At 46.5% G+C, this 17,535-nt stretch overlaps 2 protein-coding genes across 3 annotated transcripts in view; one reads left to right on the top strand and one right to left on the bottom strand.

The window, feature by feature from the left end:
• Positions 1–693, top strand: part of PBK (PDZ binding kinase) — a 4,043-nt gene extending 3,350 nt beyond the window's left edge. Inside the window, exon 6 of the mRNA XM_026041117.1 lies at positions 138–693. Within this exon, the coding sequence (XP_025896902.1) occupies positions 138–355 (218 nt within the window). The 3' untranslated portion in view covers positions 356–693. The remainder of the gene's footprint in view (positions 1–137) is intronic.
• A 583-nt stretch (positions 694–1,276) lies between these two features.
• The window catches only part of ESCO2 (establishment of sister chromatid cohesion N-acetyltransferase 2), an 18,275-nt gene continuing 2,016 nt past the window's right edge, over positions 1,277–17,535 (bottom strand). Inside the window, exons 1-11 of one of the 2 annotated variants that reach the window (XM_026041497.1) lie at positions 16,480–16,591; positions 15,958–16,020; positions 13,294–14,308; positions 11,005–11,089; positions 8,392–8,452; positions 6,398–6,527; positions 5,204–5,335; positions 4,811–4,900; positions 3,646–3,789; positions 3,365–3,534; positions 1,277–1,924 (exon numbers count right to left, since the gene is read on the bottom strand). In XM_026041497.1, the coding sequence (XP_025897282.1) occupies positions 1,762–1,924; positions 3,365–3,534; positions 3,646–3,789; positions 4,811–4,900; positions 5,204–5,335; positions 6,398–6,527; positions 8,392–8,452; positions 11,005–11,089; positions 13,294–14,308; positions 15,958–16,004 (2,037 nt within the window). In that variant the 5' untranslated portion in view covers positions 16,005–16,020; positions 16,480–16,591 and the 3' untranslated portion in view covers positions 1,277–1,761. Of the gene's footprint in view, positions 1,925–3,364; positions 3,535–3,645; positions 3,790–4,810; positions 4,901–5,203; positions 5,336–6,397; positions 6,528–8,391; positions 8,453–11,004; positions 11,090–13,293; positions 14,309–15,957; positions 16,021–16,479; positions 16,592–17,535 lie in introns of those variants that run through there. The other variant, XM_026041489.1, reaches the window with a different exon arrangement.

A 17,535-nucleotide genomic window follows, 5' to 3' on the forward strand; every position in this document is an offset into this window, starting at 1 on the left:
AGTGAGAGGCCAAGTCCAAATTCCTGCGTTTTCTACCCAAATCTAAAAACGGGGGTGGAAAGGAAGGCTGAAGGGGCAGCAGCAGCAGCGCTAGGCGGGCAGCGGTGCCGCCCCCAGCCCCTCGTGTCCTTGGGCAGACGCCTCCTTCGACGAGGACGACTTCGACGAGGACGCCTACTACGCGGCGCTGGGCACGCGGCCCGCCCTCAACCTGGCCGAGCTGGACCCGTCCTACCAGCCGCTCGTGGAGCTCTTCTCCGTGTGCACGGGCGAGGAGCCGCGCGCGCGCCCCTCGGCCGCCCACATCGTGCACGCGCTGGAGACCCTCCTGCCCCTCTTCCCTTCCAGTGGGTGAAGCCTCCGCCGGGCGCCTCCAACGAGGCCCATTTCCRTAAGGAACCCCCCAGTTCTAGCACTACTGCAGCCCAAGGTCAGGCCTGGGTGTCCGGGCCTTGAGACCCCCCTCCAACCTGCACTTAGGTCCTCAGGGGCCCCTCGCTCCCCGTGCAATGCTCCTTCTGTCGCTGCTTTTAATCGTTGCGTCCCTGCTGTAAATAGAGTATTAGCTCTTGTACACGTCCGTGTGAGCTCAGATGTTGCTCTGTTGTGTCTCTTTTTCTGTCTGGAAGGTCCAAAATAAACTTCTTTCCCACAAAGGTGGAGAAAGGGCCGGTGTTTTCCCACCACCTCTCCCTCGGGGGCTGCTCCTCCGAGGGAGCAGCCTGTGGCTGCAGACCCCAACCACGCAGGAGCAGGAGGGCACGGAAGGGAGGAGCGCGGAGCAGGACCGGGCCCCGGGCTGTCGAGGCCGGGCGGGAGGAGGCCGCCTGCACCAACCCCCTGGGTCCCAGCGTTGAGCAACAGGAAGCGGCCGCAGAGGCTGCCCAAGAAAAACGGAGCGGGGCACCAGGAAAGCAACCAGGGCTCGGTTAGGAAAGCTCTGACTCACAGCTGGAGCAAGGCTGGCTCTGCGCCTGCATTCTCCTCCACCTCCTCCTGCCTCCTCTCCCGCCGCTCCGCGGAGCTCAAGCTGAGGGCTACCTTTCCCCGGCACCTGTCAAAGATCGGGGGAACTGGGGCTCTTTCTGCCCCCTTCCAGCCACAGAAGCGAGCGGAGGCACTCGAGCTTTCACAGTTTATTKAACAGGCGCTGCCAGGAGCAGCTTCCCTGCCCCAAACACCCCCGGCCCCCTCGTCCCCGCTGCAGCCCGGGGCTGCCCTGCCTGTGGGAGCCCCTGGGCTGCAGCTCTAGGGCTGCTCTTGCTCACCCCCTTCACACAAAGTTGTGCAGATTTGCAGATTTCTACCCCAAACTCACCTCGCTCTCCCTACATGTTTAAAGTACCAAGTTAGAGGCCGCTTCTGTCCTACCTTGTGTCTCGAGCCCCAGGCTGGACTTAAGACGGAGAAGCTGCACAGCAGGCCCAGAGCTCTAAGCCTTAAGCAGCCACGCAGGAGCAAGAAACATCTTTATATTAATAGAACTTTGAAAGAATTTAAATTACAATAAAATTTAGATTCAGAAGAAACATTTTTAAAAAGCYATCTAGCTGCTCTCCCAGCAAGCCTGCAGTTGCTTGGCTTCACAGCACCCATTAAAATATACACCAGCTCTGTACAGAAAGTGACCCACCTCCTTGCTGCCGAGGCAGAGAGAGGAACTAGCGCTCAGCAGGAAAATGCAGGTTGGCCCGGGAACAGCGCTTAAATGTTATTTGAAAAGCAAATTGCTTGAGCTGAATTAAGAAGCCGAGCTTTGATTCAGCTTACGCTAGCTGCTGCAAGCTGATTATAACAAATAAAATTGTAAACAAGGAAGTTGGGGGTTTGGCAGTATCTCGTCGCAAAGAGCTTGCCATCTGGTGTCGGGTCCGAGAAGGCAATTTCGTCCGTGCTTAGGTAACAGCCGTACATGAACGTGTTCCTGCAAGAGAGACCACGGCAGGTAAGGGGCATTTGTACAACCTGGAAAATATTCCACCTTGGAGAGCCTCTCCAGGCCCTTCTCCCCAGGAGCTGCTTGTGTTTATAAGCCTTGGTTTCAGCCCCAGGGGGAGAGGTGCCACTTTGCTCTCTTGGCTTCTGCAGGAATGTTAAGATGAGCAAAAAGGGTAATATGGGATGGCACAAACAGAGAAAACCGTCACACCCGTTACAACCGTATCAGGGCTCAGATTCAGGGTCCAGGGCACCCTAGAAAGGGGGTCCTGGGCAGCTAGAGGTCCCCAAGGGCCCTTTGGCTCCTATTTCTGGCAAGCCAAGCACTAACCACAGAACAGAGGGAAAACCAAACCCTGGCTGGGGAAGCTTAAGGATACTGAGCTGTGTTTTACAAACACGCAGAGACCCTGTGCAAGACTCACGGCTCACAGACTACTACCAAGCGTCCGTATTCAGGCACGGGGAGCCTTCCCAAAAGGGCTCTGTTCAGTTTCACTAAAACTGTGTATGCTTGAAACGCTTGGAGTTTCCCACCTGGAAAAACTCAAGGTTTCGGGCACATCAACTTGTTCGATTAAGAAAATAAATCCCTTTCCAAGCGAAACAACTTTTCCGCACAAGGCCTGTCAGTGTAGCTCTGTGTTCGTGTTACACCCAGCACTTTGGAACCTGGCTCACACTCGTGTCATGTTATGTATTTTCAKGTTATGTGCCGTTTTGTATCAACACTTCATGTGTATTTTTATGCTTTATGTGGCAAGTTATTGAGTACTGACACTGTGTCAAGGTATTCTTAATCCATCCACTTGATATCTCTCTACTAGAAAGCGAGGATTTCAGGCTTGCTTAATGATACAAATCCATAGTTTTCCTTTAGGGAACAATGCAGCAAGTTATTCTAAGCGCTTTTTTTGCTGCAGTCCTCGCTCTCTCCTCAGGAATGCCCTCAGGAGGGCAACCAAGGACTAAGGGCCTGGAATCTCTCTCGTACGAGGAGAAACTGAGTGAGTTGGAGCTGTTTTCTCTGGAGAAGGGTGAGAGGGGAGCTGGTGAGTGTGTCCAAGGAGCCGAGGGGAGGATGGAGGGAGGAAGGTGCAAGCTCTGGTGGGTGGTGGCCAGGGGCAGGCCAAGGGGCAGTGGGTGCAGGTTGCAGCGCAGGCAGCTCCATGTGGCCGTGAGGAAGAACTTGTTTGGTGGGAGGGTGCCCGAGCCCTGGCCCAGGCTGCCCAGGGAGGCTGCGGAGGCTCCTGCTCTGCAGATCTGCCAGCGCGCCGGGATGCGCCCGGGTGCCCCGTGCTCTGGGTGTCCCTGCTGGAGCAGGGGGGCTGGGGGAGCCCTGGGGGTCCCTTCCAACCTCAGCCGTTCTGCGAATAAGCTCGAGCCTTGAATTTGATCCATGAATCCGCGGTGCCGGGCTCCGTACCTGGCCACATCCAGCATGCGCCGTGCGACGCCCCTCCTGCGCGCCAGGCTGAACACCCAGAGGCGGCTGACGCCGCACAGGGCGGGCTCGGGCTCGGCCGAGCAGCGCCAGGCGCGCTGCTGCTGCGGCACCTCCTGCCCCGCGCCCGCCTCCGACAGCACCCGGAACGCCTGCGGGGACACACGGACTCCGTCGAACCACTGCTCCCCTAAAGCAACACCATAAACCCCTGAAATTTTGCCCCAAATTCTGCCCCTGCGCATGCAGTTTGCACCACGTACCTGTTTGATGGATTCAGCCACTAGACACCCAACTATCATCTTCTCATTGGACACAAACAAATACATTTTGGTCTTGGCTGGGCAGTTGAGCGTAACTTGCTTAAATCCTAGCTCGTTATCGACTATTTCTCGCACATCTTCTGCCTGCAGAGAACAAGCACAGAGTTTTGTGAGCACCTAACGTGCACATTCTTCAACTCGGAGTGAATCCTGCCAGAAACGGGGTTTGTTCCCCCAGTACACTTCAGTGGTGGCCCGAGCTTCATGGTGCAGCTGCAGGATGCTTTGCACCTCCCTGTGATACCAGGGTTCTTGCTGCCCATGCAGCTAGTCTTGCATTTCAATGCCGACTACTTAGGAATAGTCCCTTTAGAAGCAGTTTTTAAGCAGGGGCTTAACAAGAAACCCTGTACCAGAGCAACCACCTCTTGTAGACAGGCAAACTAAAGCCCAGGTGCCCAAAACCTGCTTTTCTCCAGGCAAGTCTGTATAAAAGGAGCCTCTGCAGCTACAGAGAGCAGGTCTTTGGACAGCGTGCTTAGCTATGGTTAACCGGCCTCCCCAGCAGCTTGTTTTACTGAGCCAGCTTGTGTTTTCCAGCTTGTGTAGTACTGAGCCAACGACACCAGTGAGATTGGGAAGTGTCTCCACCAGCGTGCTCGTGCTGCTCCATCCCCTGGGGAATGCAGCTGCCTCCCACCCCGGTCCTGCAGCTGCTCGGCCTGTTTCTTGCCGCAGCAATTTCAGTGCCAGGTAACAGCCTATTCGCTCGCTTCAAACAAGTGCTTTGATATAAAAGCCACAGCAACTACCCACAAGAATAAACAAATGCTCAGGGAGAGCGTAAGAGGGAGAGCAAGTGGCTCTTATCTCAGCATCGAGGAGCAACTCCAGATCCCGCGTCCTCGCTGCGGCAGAGATCAGGTTATGCTGGTCATTTGAGAGCAAGGATTTGGGCACTGGGAATGGAGCTGCTGTCCCTCTCCAGGGGAACAAGCCCAAAGCAACCTGGATTGCTCCGGTCCAGGCTGTCACGCTCCCACCCAGCTCTCCTACTCCCTCCCGTGCCCTGGCGAGCAACACGTGGTCACGCAGGCTGAGGTAGTGCGTGGAGCTGGGCCAGCAAAGAGCTAACGCRGGACAAACGCAGAGCGAGAAATGGCACCTTCTTCACTGCGTATTTKGGGTCGTCTGGAAGAATCAGCACAATTTTCCCGTCCCAGAACTCTGCCACAACCCGCTCTTTCTTCCAGCCCTGCCAAGGGGAAAAAAAGAAAGGAACAAAAACAAACAGAAACAACCGAGTCAGYGATGGAGCAAGAGAAAGTGATTCAGTGAAAACTTTGGCAGATGGAGGTGTAACTTGAGCCACTTCAGTTCGCASGGAGAAAAGCCACATTTATCGACGTGATGAACACAGACAGTTGCTGGGACTGCAAACAAYGCGTTCCAGCCTCCCCTTTGGGCAAGGAATCCTCTCCTGCAGCTGCCTCCACTTTGTACCTGAACAACAGGCCCAACGTGCCCCGCTGCCACGCAAACGCMGCCGTGGCCTCACCACATATCTGAGCCCCTCGAGGAATCTCTCGTGGTGCTGGATGTGCTGGGCTTCATCCTCGGGGCTCGCAGCTGTGTAGATCATGCCGCACGACTTGCAAACGACGGCCCCAAAATGCTTCTGCCCAGCGTCCTGGAGAGAAACAAGAGTCAGCAGAGCAGGGGCACCGAGGATTGCGAGCAGCTGTTCAAACAAGGAGCCAGCTTAGGAATTAGGGGAAGAGTTAGGTGTAGGAACAGCTAAAGACTCAAATATTTGGTTTCTTTTGAATCTCAGGACAAGCTACTGCTTATTTGCAGAATGTTTTAAGCTCTGCAACGTTTCCTTACTGGAGGCGTTGTGATAAATCTGTTACTGGCCTTGAACTCAGTACAGCAGCAACCTTCTCATGGAAGAAATAAATAAATGGGTAACTTGTGAAAAAAAGACTATTGTTTTGCTTATCTGGAGAAAAAAAGCCCTGCTTTATATTTTAGGACATAAGGAGGGGGAAAGAAGGCACTAAAGGTCACTAAATGATGGGAATCCTGTAACTTCCTGCAAGTGATTTTAGGCAGGAATAGCTGCMAAACAGGCAGCCATGAACAGACCTACATTTCAGGCTAAACTCCTAGTTACAGATGACTCCAGGAGAAAAACAGGGAAAAAGAAAGGAAAAAGAAGAAGAATACAAGAAGAGGGTGAGGGGAGAAAGYCCATTCCTGCTCCGGAGGAGCCCTTGCTGACAGCAGGCGCCTGCCCTGTGCTTGCAGACTGTGCTGACTCCGCTCACGCAGGGTGCCACAAGTCGTGGGAAAGGAAAAGAGAGTCAAACCAACTGCCTCCTACAGCATCCACACTGCCTTGCTCGAGTTTTCCTTTTTTCTTTTTACTTTTCCCTGCCTCTAATATCATGTTCCATAAGCCTCTTATTACTTCTGAAACGTAAAAACGTGCTAGTCCCAGGGAAACCTTAAAAACATATTTCTCGGCTACTCCTCCTATCCTAGCATCTGAATTTCTGGAAAACAGATTTATTCAATACTCCAAGCTGAGGCTAGTGCTGAGTATGTTCATCCCTGTCCCGTCACGGTCGTTGCAATGTGGCTTGTTTGAGGTTTATGTGCAAGGAAATGTAGTTATTGCTCAGCCTCAAGCCCCATTTCTCATTTCTTCAGCGCTGTAGTCGCAGGGTTCCCAAAGGAGGAGCCTTACAATTATCATCTGGTCCTTGGAGCGTCTGCAGAGCTCTTTTGTCTTCTTGCTTTTCTGCAGGTTCAGAGCCATTCTGGCAGGCGGGTTGGACCCGCACGGAGCGGCCGGTTCCTCCGGGCTGCCCTGTGTCCTGCAAGTCATTTCAGAGATAATTTAGTTATTTCACACAAAGGTGCAAACTGCAAGTTGGGTAGCCAGGACAAAGCAGCCTCATTTCTCAGAGAATAGCCCAACTAAACTAAATTCAACAAAACCAGTTTCCTGTGGTGCCAAGTCCTCCAGAGGGGACAGGGGCTGCTTCAGGACAAACAGCAATGGCACAAGGAGAGTTAAATAATCCTTATTAAGCACCTCTCATTTCCCAGACATGCTTTCCCAAGGACATTAGGGCACTACCACTAGCCATAAGTCAGCAGCCCCTTGGGAAGTCAAAGGGATACACAAGAAAACCTGAGAAATTCCAAACCTTGGGAGAGCAGCGTGGCCACCAAGCGCCGCACGACTCCAGGTGGAGTCTTTATATGAATTTGTATATTTATGACATGGGCCTGAGCTATTGGGAAGCACATGTCAGTTATTAATAATTACCCAGTATTTTTGTGACATTACCCTTAAATCTTTGYGTGTACGGGAGCATTTCCTATGCAACCCTAAAGTGCTCTTCAGCCACGAAACTTAACCCCAAACTAATTTAGAGATACAAAACCAAACGCTTCTCTCAACTCAGATTTCCAAAGCAGCGACTTCAAGTGGGAAAAGTTTGTGCTCATCACTTCCCGAGAGACAACAGCAAATCCGAGATCGATTCCCAGTTAATCACAAACGCTGGGATTTYCCCACCCTCCAGAGCTCCACTTGCACCACGGAAGGTATTTGAAAAGCCACACACTGAAGCAAAGCAAACACTGCAATCGGATCTCTCTTTCGACACTTCTCCRGGGCAGAAGACTATGACAAATTTTGGAAGGTTTATTTTGGCTCTCTCGGAAGTCGTTTCAACTGTTTATGTTCACAATAAACCAGGCTCAGAATGTTTTTGTTGTTAGCAGAACGTATCGAGCGGAGGCAAGAAGGGAGAGGGAGAAATAGCTCTGCTTCTTGTGTGAGGAAACACAAGTGGAAGAGAATGGCGGCAAATTAATCGAAATAAACTGACTGGTGAGGAATGTGTAGTAAAATTATGAATATACCTTGTTTGCTAATTGCCTATAGYGCAAAAATCAGGTGGAACTTGCTGTGTTTCACTTGGTGCTTGTCGCCTTTTGTCCTGGCTTGGCCTTCTTGGCCACCAGGGCACCTTGGTGGCCCAGGGGCTCCTTGGTGCCCAGTCCTTTTGCACAGAGGCAAAAGGGGCACCTGGGCAGAGGTGCAGGGCCCAAGCTCTGCCTTTCAGCAGCCCCTCGAGCCACCTCGCTGTCCTCTCACCTCGCCCAGGCTGCCCAAGCAGCATTTACCAGGCTGAATAAAGAACAAACTGTTTGCCAGCCCTGGTACCTAATCAGAAAGTAAATAAAGAAACACTACAGGCTCAAACAGCATCACGGCTGCATCGTTATCGGACATACTCGGTCATTCCTCGGTCATTCCTTTAGCTCTGGTGATTTTATCAGGAGCGTTAACAACAGTAAGAGAAAAGCACCGTTACTTCCTTCTCACTTGGAAAAAGAGAGCTCCACTTGCTCAATAATATGTCCAAATTCACCATAAAATGCACTAAAACAGGTAGAAAGGGAGTAATTCCTTATTTTCATACTATTAGCACCATAAACCAAGCAAAATTAACCTTTCATCTTCACACACACAGAAAAAAACAAACCACCCCACAGATTCTGAAAGATTCTGAGATTTCTTTCTTTTGTCTTGGTACACTGGCACAGCCTGGGAAGCTRTTGGTATTTTTAGAATGAGTACTGTTATTTTTGATAATGATTCTACAGATTCTGCACTTCTGCTCACTCAGGTAATGTTTGCATACCCTTAACATGTTTACATACCTTTTCTTGCTGGCAGAAGGTGCACTGAATATAGGGTAGACAACAGCAGTTGAAGAGGATTCTGGAAAAGATGCGTAAAGTTGTTGTGGTTTAAAATCCTTTTTAGTTACAGAATCACAGAGTGGTTAAGAAGAATCCAAATGCAGAACATATGGATGGACAGAAATACAGATTTAGGAATAAAAGAGACTGATATGAGACACAATAATGATATCTCAGACCAGATATAAGATATCTTATATCAACCAGGAAACCCTGCCACAAGAGAATTGTGTTTCCCTGGCTATTTATAAAATTATTACAATAAATAACATTAAATCAGGCATAGGTTTCAGCTCCTATTTTATATTTCTTTGGCTAAAACTGCCTTTCTTCATCTTGGATAAAGCAGAAAAAAAAGGACAGACTCGGAGCTAGTGTACAAGACGCACGTCTGGAGATAATTTTGCAAAAGTGGTACGGAAAGACAAGGAAATTATTAGTTAGCAATATTTTTCCTCCAAGGACAGAAAGCTCAGGCGCTGGCTGCTTGCTGCTCTTGTAATATTTTAACAGCACACAAAGACTCCTTAGTAACAACAGCAAACACGTACATAAGCAAAAGAAGACAGTCCTGAGAGCCTCCCAAAAACACACCATAACGCCAACCCAGTTGTTTTTAGGAAACAGGACACCCCAAAATGTCTCTTGATAATATCACAAAGGCAATAGGAGTCTTGAGGATACTAGTACTTGACAAAAAGCATAAGACTTCATGGAAATGCAGGATGTTACCGGGCCCTGACAGCGCTTGGAACAGTGACAGCAAGTGCTGTTCAACAGGACRATGGTGTCAAAGCTTCAGGAATGGAATGAGGAGAGGTTTTCCTGACAGGTTAGGCCGTAGTGATTGAGATTCCAGAGGCAAATGTGCTTTAATATTAAATGCTACAGCTTGAGAACAGCTACAGGTGGAGAAAATGAGGGAGTCTTGCAGTAAAGAGGTGGAGATAATGGAAAGAAATGGGGCTGGCAGCAACAGTAACTGACTCCTTGGAACAAGCGGAGGAAGTTGAGCAGAGAAACGGTGACCTTCAAGAAAATAAACTTCCCCGAGTTCCAAAGAAATGGGATAAATCAGTTCCCATGGGAAGCAAGTCTAACGGGGCAAAAAAAACAAAACAGAAGAGTGAAGGAGTGCTGGCAACTTGTCAAGAAAATGATGAAGACCAGATGTGCAAKTTACCACAGGATGGGAGAAGAGGATTAAGAGACAAATATGGGTAAATCGTAAGTTCTTCACCAACTGAGAAGTAAGGAAGCAYACGGGGAAGAGAAATCAGGGGAGAGCACAGCAACAACATGAAGGATTGGGATCAGAAATGCCAAAATGTGAGCTGTACCTAGAAAGGCCAGGGCAGGAAGAAAGCCACCTATAATAGGAGGGAACACTAAAACAGTTGATAAATTAGGACCAAAATATTTAATGCTTTTCTAAATTTTATCATCRATACCAACTTAGCCCTCTTAGTTGTGATCAGCTGTGATTGTGTTATCACAGCTAATACGCAACGAGGGGATCAACTTGGCGTGGCCTAAAGAAAGATGTAAAGAGAACAATTAAACAAACTTTTTAAGATTGGTTAAGATTAAATTAACCCCAGGCTTCTGAGGCGACTTGGAGAACACAAAGGTTCAAAAAGGAACACTACCTATCTTTAAAGGGGGAAAGTGGAGAAAACAGGAAATGGGTGAGCATCAGGAATAAACAATTTAATGAATCAAATGGAAGGAATAATATATGCTTGTAGGTCTGTTAACTATAGCTAGCAGATAGGAGCAGTTAAAAATCTAATTTCGAAAGGATTCCTACATCCAAAATGCTCAGAAGCAGGTAGCCTGAAACAAGGGTAAGTGGCACTACTGAAGAATAAAGCGAGAACTGAAGTTAGGGACCRATTCTGTGGCAGCAGCTGTGCATTAAACACTTGGTTTGTTGTGCACTGGAAAATAATATGGGAAAACCAGAGGGCTTCTTGGGGAGATGTACACAGCAGCCCTGCACGCGGGGCGTGAGCTGCCCCTTCCTGCTGCCCTCTGCCAGCAAAGGCAAGATATGGCTCAGTTTGTGCAGGAAAACAAACAGATGCCTAAAAAATAAAAATCACAACTGAAAAGGAAMCCTAAAAGAACCAAGCTAAAAAGAAAACCTAGCTTAAAAAAATAAATATCACGACTAAAAGGAAAACTGAAAGAACCAAGTTGATTTAGCCTTGGGGGAAGTTAATGCGGAGAGATTAAATAAGTTTTAAATATTACGATATAAGTATTGTAACTTCTCAAATGCTCCTGGGAAAGAGATAACTAGTAAGGGGAAGAGGAAAGATAGGTTAGATATCAGGATAAATATAAACATATGTGTTGCTCAACATTAAAACAGATTTGTCAGGGAGACTGTGGAATCTTGCTTGTTACTGCCTAACCTGTTAGGAAAAAAAAGAAAAATATGTAACTTAATAGTTGCTCCTGTTGGCGAGAAGATAATCTAAGTCTTTAAATCCCTTAAAACCCTTTCCACTTCATTTTCCTACGGCAACAAAGGGCACACGCCAAGTCACGCACCATCACACTCACCCTTCTTGGTCCCCTTGCGTGGAGACCGGCTTGAAGGAACAACCTCCTCATCATCGGAATCACAGGCTCCAGTTTCACCAGAATCCTATAAATTAAGGCACAGCTTTAGAGCCAAAAGAAAACCCTGTGTGGGATTTTGGAACTATTGCCTGAAAAGTGAATCAGATATCGTTCAGGTGTGATCTTCAGCCTAACATTAAGCAGTATTATGAAATGTTACTAACGGTTTTATTTTTCAATAGCAAAACAGTCTTAGTAGACTACCCATCGTTATTAATGTAGTAACTTGAGGGTGAATTGATTCACTTACCATTTCTCTTAGTAAATTACCCCAACAAATAAAAAAATAAAAATCTTAAAGATAGTTGCTGTTCTTACTTCCCCAGCTTAACATTGCTGGGGCTCTGCCTCATTTTCTCCAGCTTCAAAGCTTTTGGAAGCCTCCAGCAAATATTCAATAAAAATGAAAGCCTTCCAAGTTGATTTTGCCTTAAATGCTGGGTTTTTTTGGTTGGTTGTGGTTTTTTTTTTTTTGTATTTGACTAGTATTTCTCATCTCATCAGAAATCCAGCAAATCATTAGGTAAAAACAACTAGATCTGCCACAAATGAGCTGAGACTAGATTRGCCTATATCGATTTTGCCATTTTGCAATAGCAAAGTCACTGTATTTCTTTTTTGGGCACTTTTCTTACAATTACCCTCCCAGAAACAGTTTGCCAGTGCCAAAGCAGCCGCAGCAGACCCAAATATTTTCAATTTGTATTTTGCTTTACTGCATGTGCAAGATGAGATTGCACAAGCCAACATTTGTCTTCTATTAACGCTGCATTGTAAAAGCAAATTCATAATCAAACCAGGCACGCGAGAGGTTACTAATACAGTGCAGGTGAACAAAGCAGGCAATAAATTTTCTTTTATTGGGCTAATGCAGGAAGATTAGCCCTCTACACATTAGTCCTATAAAAAAAAAACATTCCCACATTTTCATTGTTTCTTTCCAATGCCAAATATAACTACTACTAATGTATTCCGATGTCCACTCCCATTTCAATACACTGTAGATGCCAGAATGCAACAGCAAAATATGGCATTAAAAGTAACTGAAATACTAGGAAAAGCTGTCCCAATTTTGTGTTTTAGAGCTACGCTCATGCCAGGGCAACCCTTATATTTCACACTTAGGCACCAAGTTAGAAAGCAACATCCACATCCCAAACGAAACCACTCTCCAGCAAATCATAAAATTAAAACTGAGGTCTGGCAAGAAAGAGCTGGTTGGCAATGAGCTAGACACATTTCTAAGTTTAACCATTCCAGCGCTGCTGGATGTATTTGCAAAAGAATGAAAAATATGTTTAAAATATATATGTGCTTTCACCTCTTCTTTTTTCAATAATTATTTTGACAGATGTTTCCGGAAAAAAGAAAAAGTACAGAAAATGACTTCTCTATCAAGCACTAGGAATGTAAAAATAATTAAAAATAATAAAAGAATGCTTGTTTTTCTTCAGTAATACCCTAAGATTAAAATCTTCAAATACAGACCAACTCAGTAAATTCATTTTTGAAGCTTGCCTCGCCTAAGGGAGCTGCAGAACTAGCACACGTGGTTTTTAACAAGAAAATAATTGCAAAAAGATAATCACAGAGCAGGTGAAAGCCTGGGAGCATCCCTCAAGTTATTGCACAGMCTGTGCCAGCAAACAAATTTCTTATTATGCAAAAGTTTTCTCTAAATAAAGATCAATTTTGCTTTTGCTGACCAACTACTTCACCTGCTGAGAGGCTTAAGGCCAGGAAAAGGTTAAGAGCAGGGGTGTCTTCAGGGAGCGTTGAAGCTCCAGAACTCTCTCCTTCCTATTTTGAGGATTTTTTTCCCCAAAAAAGCAAAAAAAAAAAAAAGATTTAAAAAAAGAAAAAGACACGTTTAAGAAATTCTTTTCCAGCTTTGCTCCTGATGGTGGAAAACATAATAATAATAATAATAAATACAGATTAGTTTTTGCAAAACACTATCCCAAAAGCTTTCCTTCCAGCTATCCCAAATGGAATGTTTCACTGTGCTGGTCAGTAGCAATAGATAGGGATGACAGCAAGAAGTTGCTAGAGGTTTGCTACAGATTGATGCCTTCATAAGACAGGAACAAATCTGCAAAGGTTTTCTTAGGCCAAAACCACTAGCATGTACCCCTGCATGCTGAAATCAAGAGTTATCCCGGCTCGCTAAGCCAGCTCAGTGCACGGCACCCGAAAAGCTGCACCCGGCTGGGTCATTCCTCCACCTACCACGTTCTCTGCATCAGCAGCTTCCCCAGCGGGAGGTTTTGAGGCACAAAACCGAGCCCGGGCAGGGCCGCTTTGCTGCAGAGACGCCTTTCCTTCCCAAACAGCACCTCTCGCTTCATTTTTGAGGCTTGTAAATTCCTCCCCGGGCGCTTTTTCCGTMTTCTGAGGCACAGAAATCCTTCTCGCTGCGCCACCACCTTCGGGATTTTTGTGCCTGTCCCCTGAATTGGGCTGATCAGCTGTCGGCAACGCGGGCTGATCGTTTCCTTGCGGGGTCGCAGCGAGGCCCTCGGGGGCCTTATGGTCTGCGGGCAGCTTTTTAGAACCAGAGTGTGATTTCTTTCTGGTCAAGAAGAACGCTGCTCCTGACTGGAGTTTCAGAGCAGGTTTAACTTTCATGCTCAGGACTCGGAAGGGCGCATCCATTTTCTTTTGAATTAGGGAATTCACGTTCTCTTTCTCTGTGCTGGGTTTAGCAGGTGCTCTATCTGCCTTAGCCTTCTTAAGCTTTTTGGGGGGAGCTTTCCCCTTTCTGGAATTTGTTGCATGCTTGGCTGGTCTTGAGCTTATGTTCCTGCTGAGCTTCACCTGGGTCTTCTCAGTCCTGCTGGCAGTTGGGAGATTTTCATCATTTTTCCTCTCGATGAGGGAGAAATTCTCATTCAACTGCTTCCTCTCCAGAGGAGTGAGGTATTGCTTTTCCTTCCTATAAAAGGACATCACGGGCACAACGGGCTTGTAGGAGGCAGCAGCTTTTGGGGATAGTTTGGAATCCAAGAACTCCCCAGGTGCAGTTGTGGGGACACTGGCTGTCTGGAGCGGGGATTTATCCAGCGCCCGTGACAGTGGGGACTCTGGGGGAAGAGCCTCATTTTCTTTTTGATCGTCACTGGAGCTAGATGACCATTTTATCTGAGAAGCAGACCAGTGATTTCTCGATTTGTTGAGTGGAGACAGATCTTCAGCAAAGTCTACAATCAGCTTTTTCACTGGAGTCGCAAATACTAAGGATCCACTACAAAAACAAAACAAAAAAATCAAAATACCATCTATGCTATGGGAAACCTTCCAGGAACCATTTTGTTTAAATAATGCTAAAGCTTAGTTCAACAGTTTCCTCTGTTAGTACATACCCTGTAACCAACAGGAACAGGGATCAACATAGGGCATAAGAATTTCTTGCCATTCAGGCCATTTCTTTTTGAAAGAACTAATCTGTTTTCCTGCCTAAATACCATAAAGTGCAGGGAAACAAGAGCCATTTCATTTTCTGGAATGCTGCTGACATAGGCAGTGCTGTCAGTGAGGAAGCAGAAGAAATGCTTGCTACGTTTCAGACTAATTCCATCAAATGAGATTTGTGCATCTGTGAAAGATTCCTTTCCCTCTCCCTTCCCCATCTGTATGATTGATAAAGTGGGAGAAAAAAAAAAAAAAAAGAAAAACCAGATTCCCACATTTTTTAATATCATTTTCCGAAAAGCAAAAGACTTACACCAGTCTCATGACTATGTGAGAAGCTAAAAGGTTGTCAGTTCCTCTCTCAAATTATTTGAGCCGACTGGCCAAATAATATGTAGATATATACAGTTTATATAAAGGACACGTTCAGCTGTTCTTCTTCCTGGCTGTAACATGTCACATACGATTGCCTGGTTCCTGAAAGAGCGAGGTATTTGTTCAGCAAGAGCAGTGCTCACTTGCTCAAGTATGTGTCATTGCAGTGCACGGATCAAACTTCACTCTTGGTYGCCACCCAGAAAGATTTTGGGTGGGGGGAAATGCAGGGCAAACACGAGAAAAATCTGTTCAGCTATAGTTTTGAAAGAAGAAAAAAKAAACTATTCTTTGAGATTTGTAACTTTTGTTGTTGTTTGTGGGCAATGGCTTCTTCTTTAAAAGATTTAGGGTAAAAATAATGGATATTTTTTACTTGTGCACACCTGTGTGTGTATATGCACAAATAAATGATCCCTTCCTTCTATTAATACTTGAGGAATATTTAGCCAATCTTTGTAAAGTTTCAGGTATTTCTCTACTGTATATCAAAGCTTTCCAAGTGGGATTTTCTTCTTCTGAATTAGTAAGAGAAGGAAATGCACACACCAGGGTTTTTATTTCTTAAGTTTCTTAAGAATTAGTTAACAACCGCTTTCTGTTGTTTTTTGACCTGCTTAGGGCTAGGTCTATGTGCAAGTGTCACGTATACAGATGTGCACTTTAKAAAGGTGACTGTCAAAACAGGGGAACTTTGTTTTCTTTAAAATAAAAAATAAAAGGAAAAAAGCTCGAATGTGCTAGTTCAACCCAGTAATCTAGGCCTGCAAGGTATGAAATCAGTGCGATGGCTTTTACGCATTTCTCAACCTACATGTTATGCTATTAGATTGATGATCATTTTTGACTTAGGGTTCCCTATATATTAAATGAAAACTTTCAAGCTGCTCAGTACAATATAAAGCATTAGTGTGTCCTTGCGTGATAAACATGAGTGAATGACAGTACATTTCATGACCACCTTAATATTTCTTCACTTGACCTGAAAGCTCTGAAGATTTTAAACATTTCTCTTATTCTCAGTATTTGGGGGAAAGTATTAGAGAATTGTTTAAAGAAAAACAAAATAAAAATAAATATATATATACTTATGCCTAGTTAGCATACCCATCAGTAGAACTACGGTTCCTTTTGCGTGGAGTGACAGTTGCCATATCTTCAGCAGAGTGCCTGAAAAAAACACATTTTAAATAGCCTGGAAAAGAAGGCTTAAGGTGAAAGAAAAAGAGCACTGAAAGAAAGCTTTTTCCTTTAAGGAGGCACTGAAGAACTAGGAAAATACATCGAATGGAAGCAGTTCAAGTATGACAGAGCATTTTAACTTTTGATAGAATGACAGATATAAGAATAATTTGGGGTTATGTTTCAGGTGAGTTTAAGCTGTAATAAGGTAGACAGAGAAAGAATCTCTTTCAGTCTTGTCACATCCAGTCCTGTCATTGTGGACAAATGCACCATAAAAACAAAGTCCCTTTTCTAAACCGGAGTCCGAGACCTCTGAAATTTGTTTTTCCTTTTGGAAAGTTAATTTTAGACCTCACTGCTGCGGTTCCTATAAATATCCTCGCTCTCTGCCTACATATCTTCACAGTCAGCTCATTCCCTGGAGTGTTTTATGTTGACATTTACCTTGAAGCGGAAAGATCTCATTCCTCGTGTTCACACCCAATGGGCCTAGAGAAAAATCTCTCTTCCCTTCCATCTTGCCAGATGCAATAAACAGTTATCCGAGTCTCCGTTATCAAAGTAGCTTGGCATAAGTGTCGCTTGACATTAATTTTTCTGGGGTGCTGCTTGTCATGCAAGAAAGACAACTGAAAGAGCCATGCCCAGGATCCTATCTCTAAGACGACTAACAGCAGATATTCAAAACCTGCTTGAATAACTTACTAAATAACTTATTCAGAAATCTGCCAGTAGAGGGAGGTTCTCCACAACATGTGGGTGTTTATGCGCTGCTGCTTTCGGGAAGCRGTGACTGAGTGACCCGCGAGCGACAAGCTGTTTTGGGCCACAGCACAGGCCTTGGCGGGGATTCAAAACCACCAGCTGTGTAACTAGACCGGGGGCTGTGTGATTTCTGAACGCAGCGGCACTGGTAAGGGGGAATTGCAAGGAAAGGTACGGTGTGCAACCTTGCACGTGGCCWAGGGTGCTGTGAGCACGGAATGAAGAGCCCAGATTGCTAGAAAATGAGATACAAGAGGTGGGAAGAGGTTGAGGAGGCTTAAAAGTTTCCCACTGTTAAGCTACAGATGCCATAAGCTGTTCCAGGCCAACTCGTAGCTTTGACCCCTAAAACTCCTGCTAATGCCCTGCACAACAAGGGGGTGCCAGACCCTCACCCTGMCACCCCACAGGCACCTGGGAGGATCCTACATGTTCGTCCCTCACATAGTCCCCTCTGCACCGGCACCCTGCATGGGCTTGAGACAGAGCAGCCCACACCGGACACTCCGCTACGCCCAACTCAGCATCATCCCCCAGTCCCAAATATACCCTGGACCTGACACTACCTGGGACCCCCTCACCCCACACCAGATCCTCCTACCCAGGCCTCCTACACCCCTCAACGCACACGAGAAGTCCCCAGCTCCCCACACCCCTCACACTAGACCCCCCCAGCTCCCCACACATCCCTTCCACTAGACCCCCCAGCTCCCCACATCCCTCACACCAGCCCCC

This window comes from Nothoprocta perdicaria, unplaced genomic scaffold (genome assembly GCF_003342845.1).
Source record: "Nothoprocta perdicaria isolate Ctin4 unplaced genomic scaffold, notPer1 scaffold_101, whole genome shotgun sequence".
Lineage (NCBI taxonomy): Eukaryota > Metazoa > Chordata > Aves > Tinamiformes > Tinamidae > Nothoprocta > Nothoprocta perdicaria.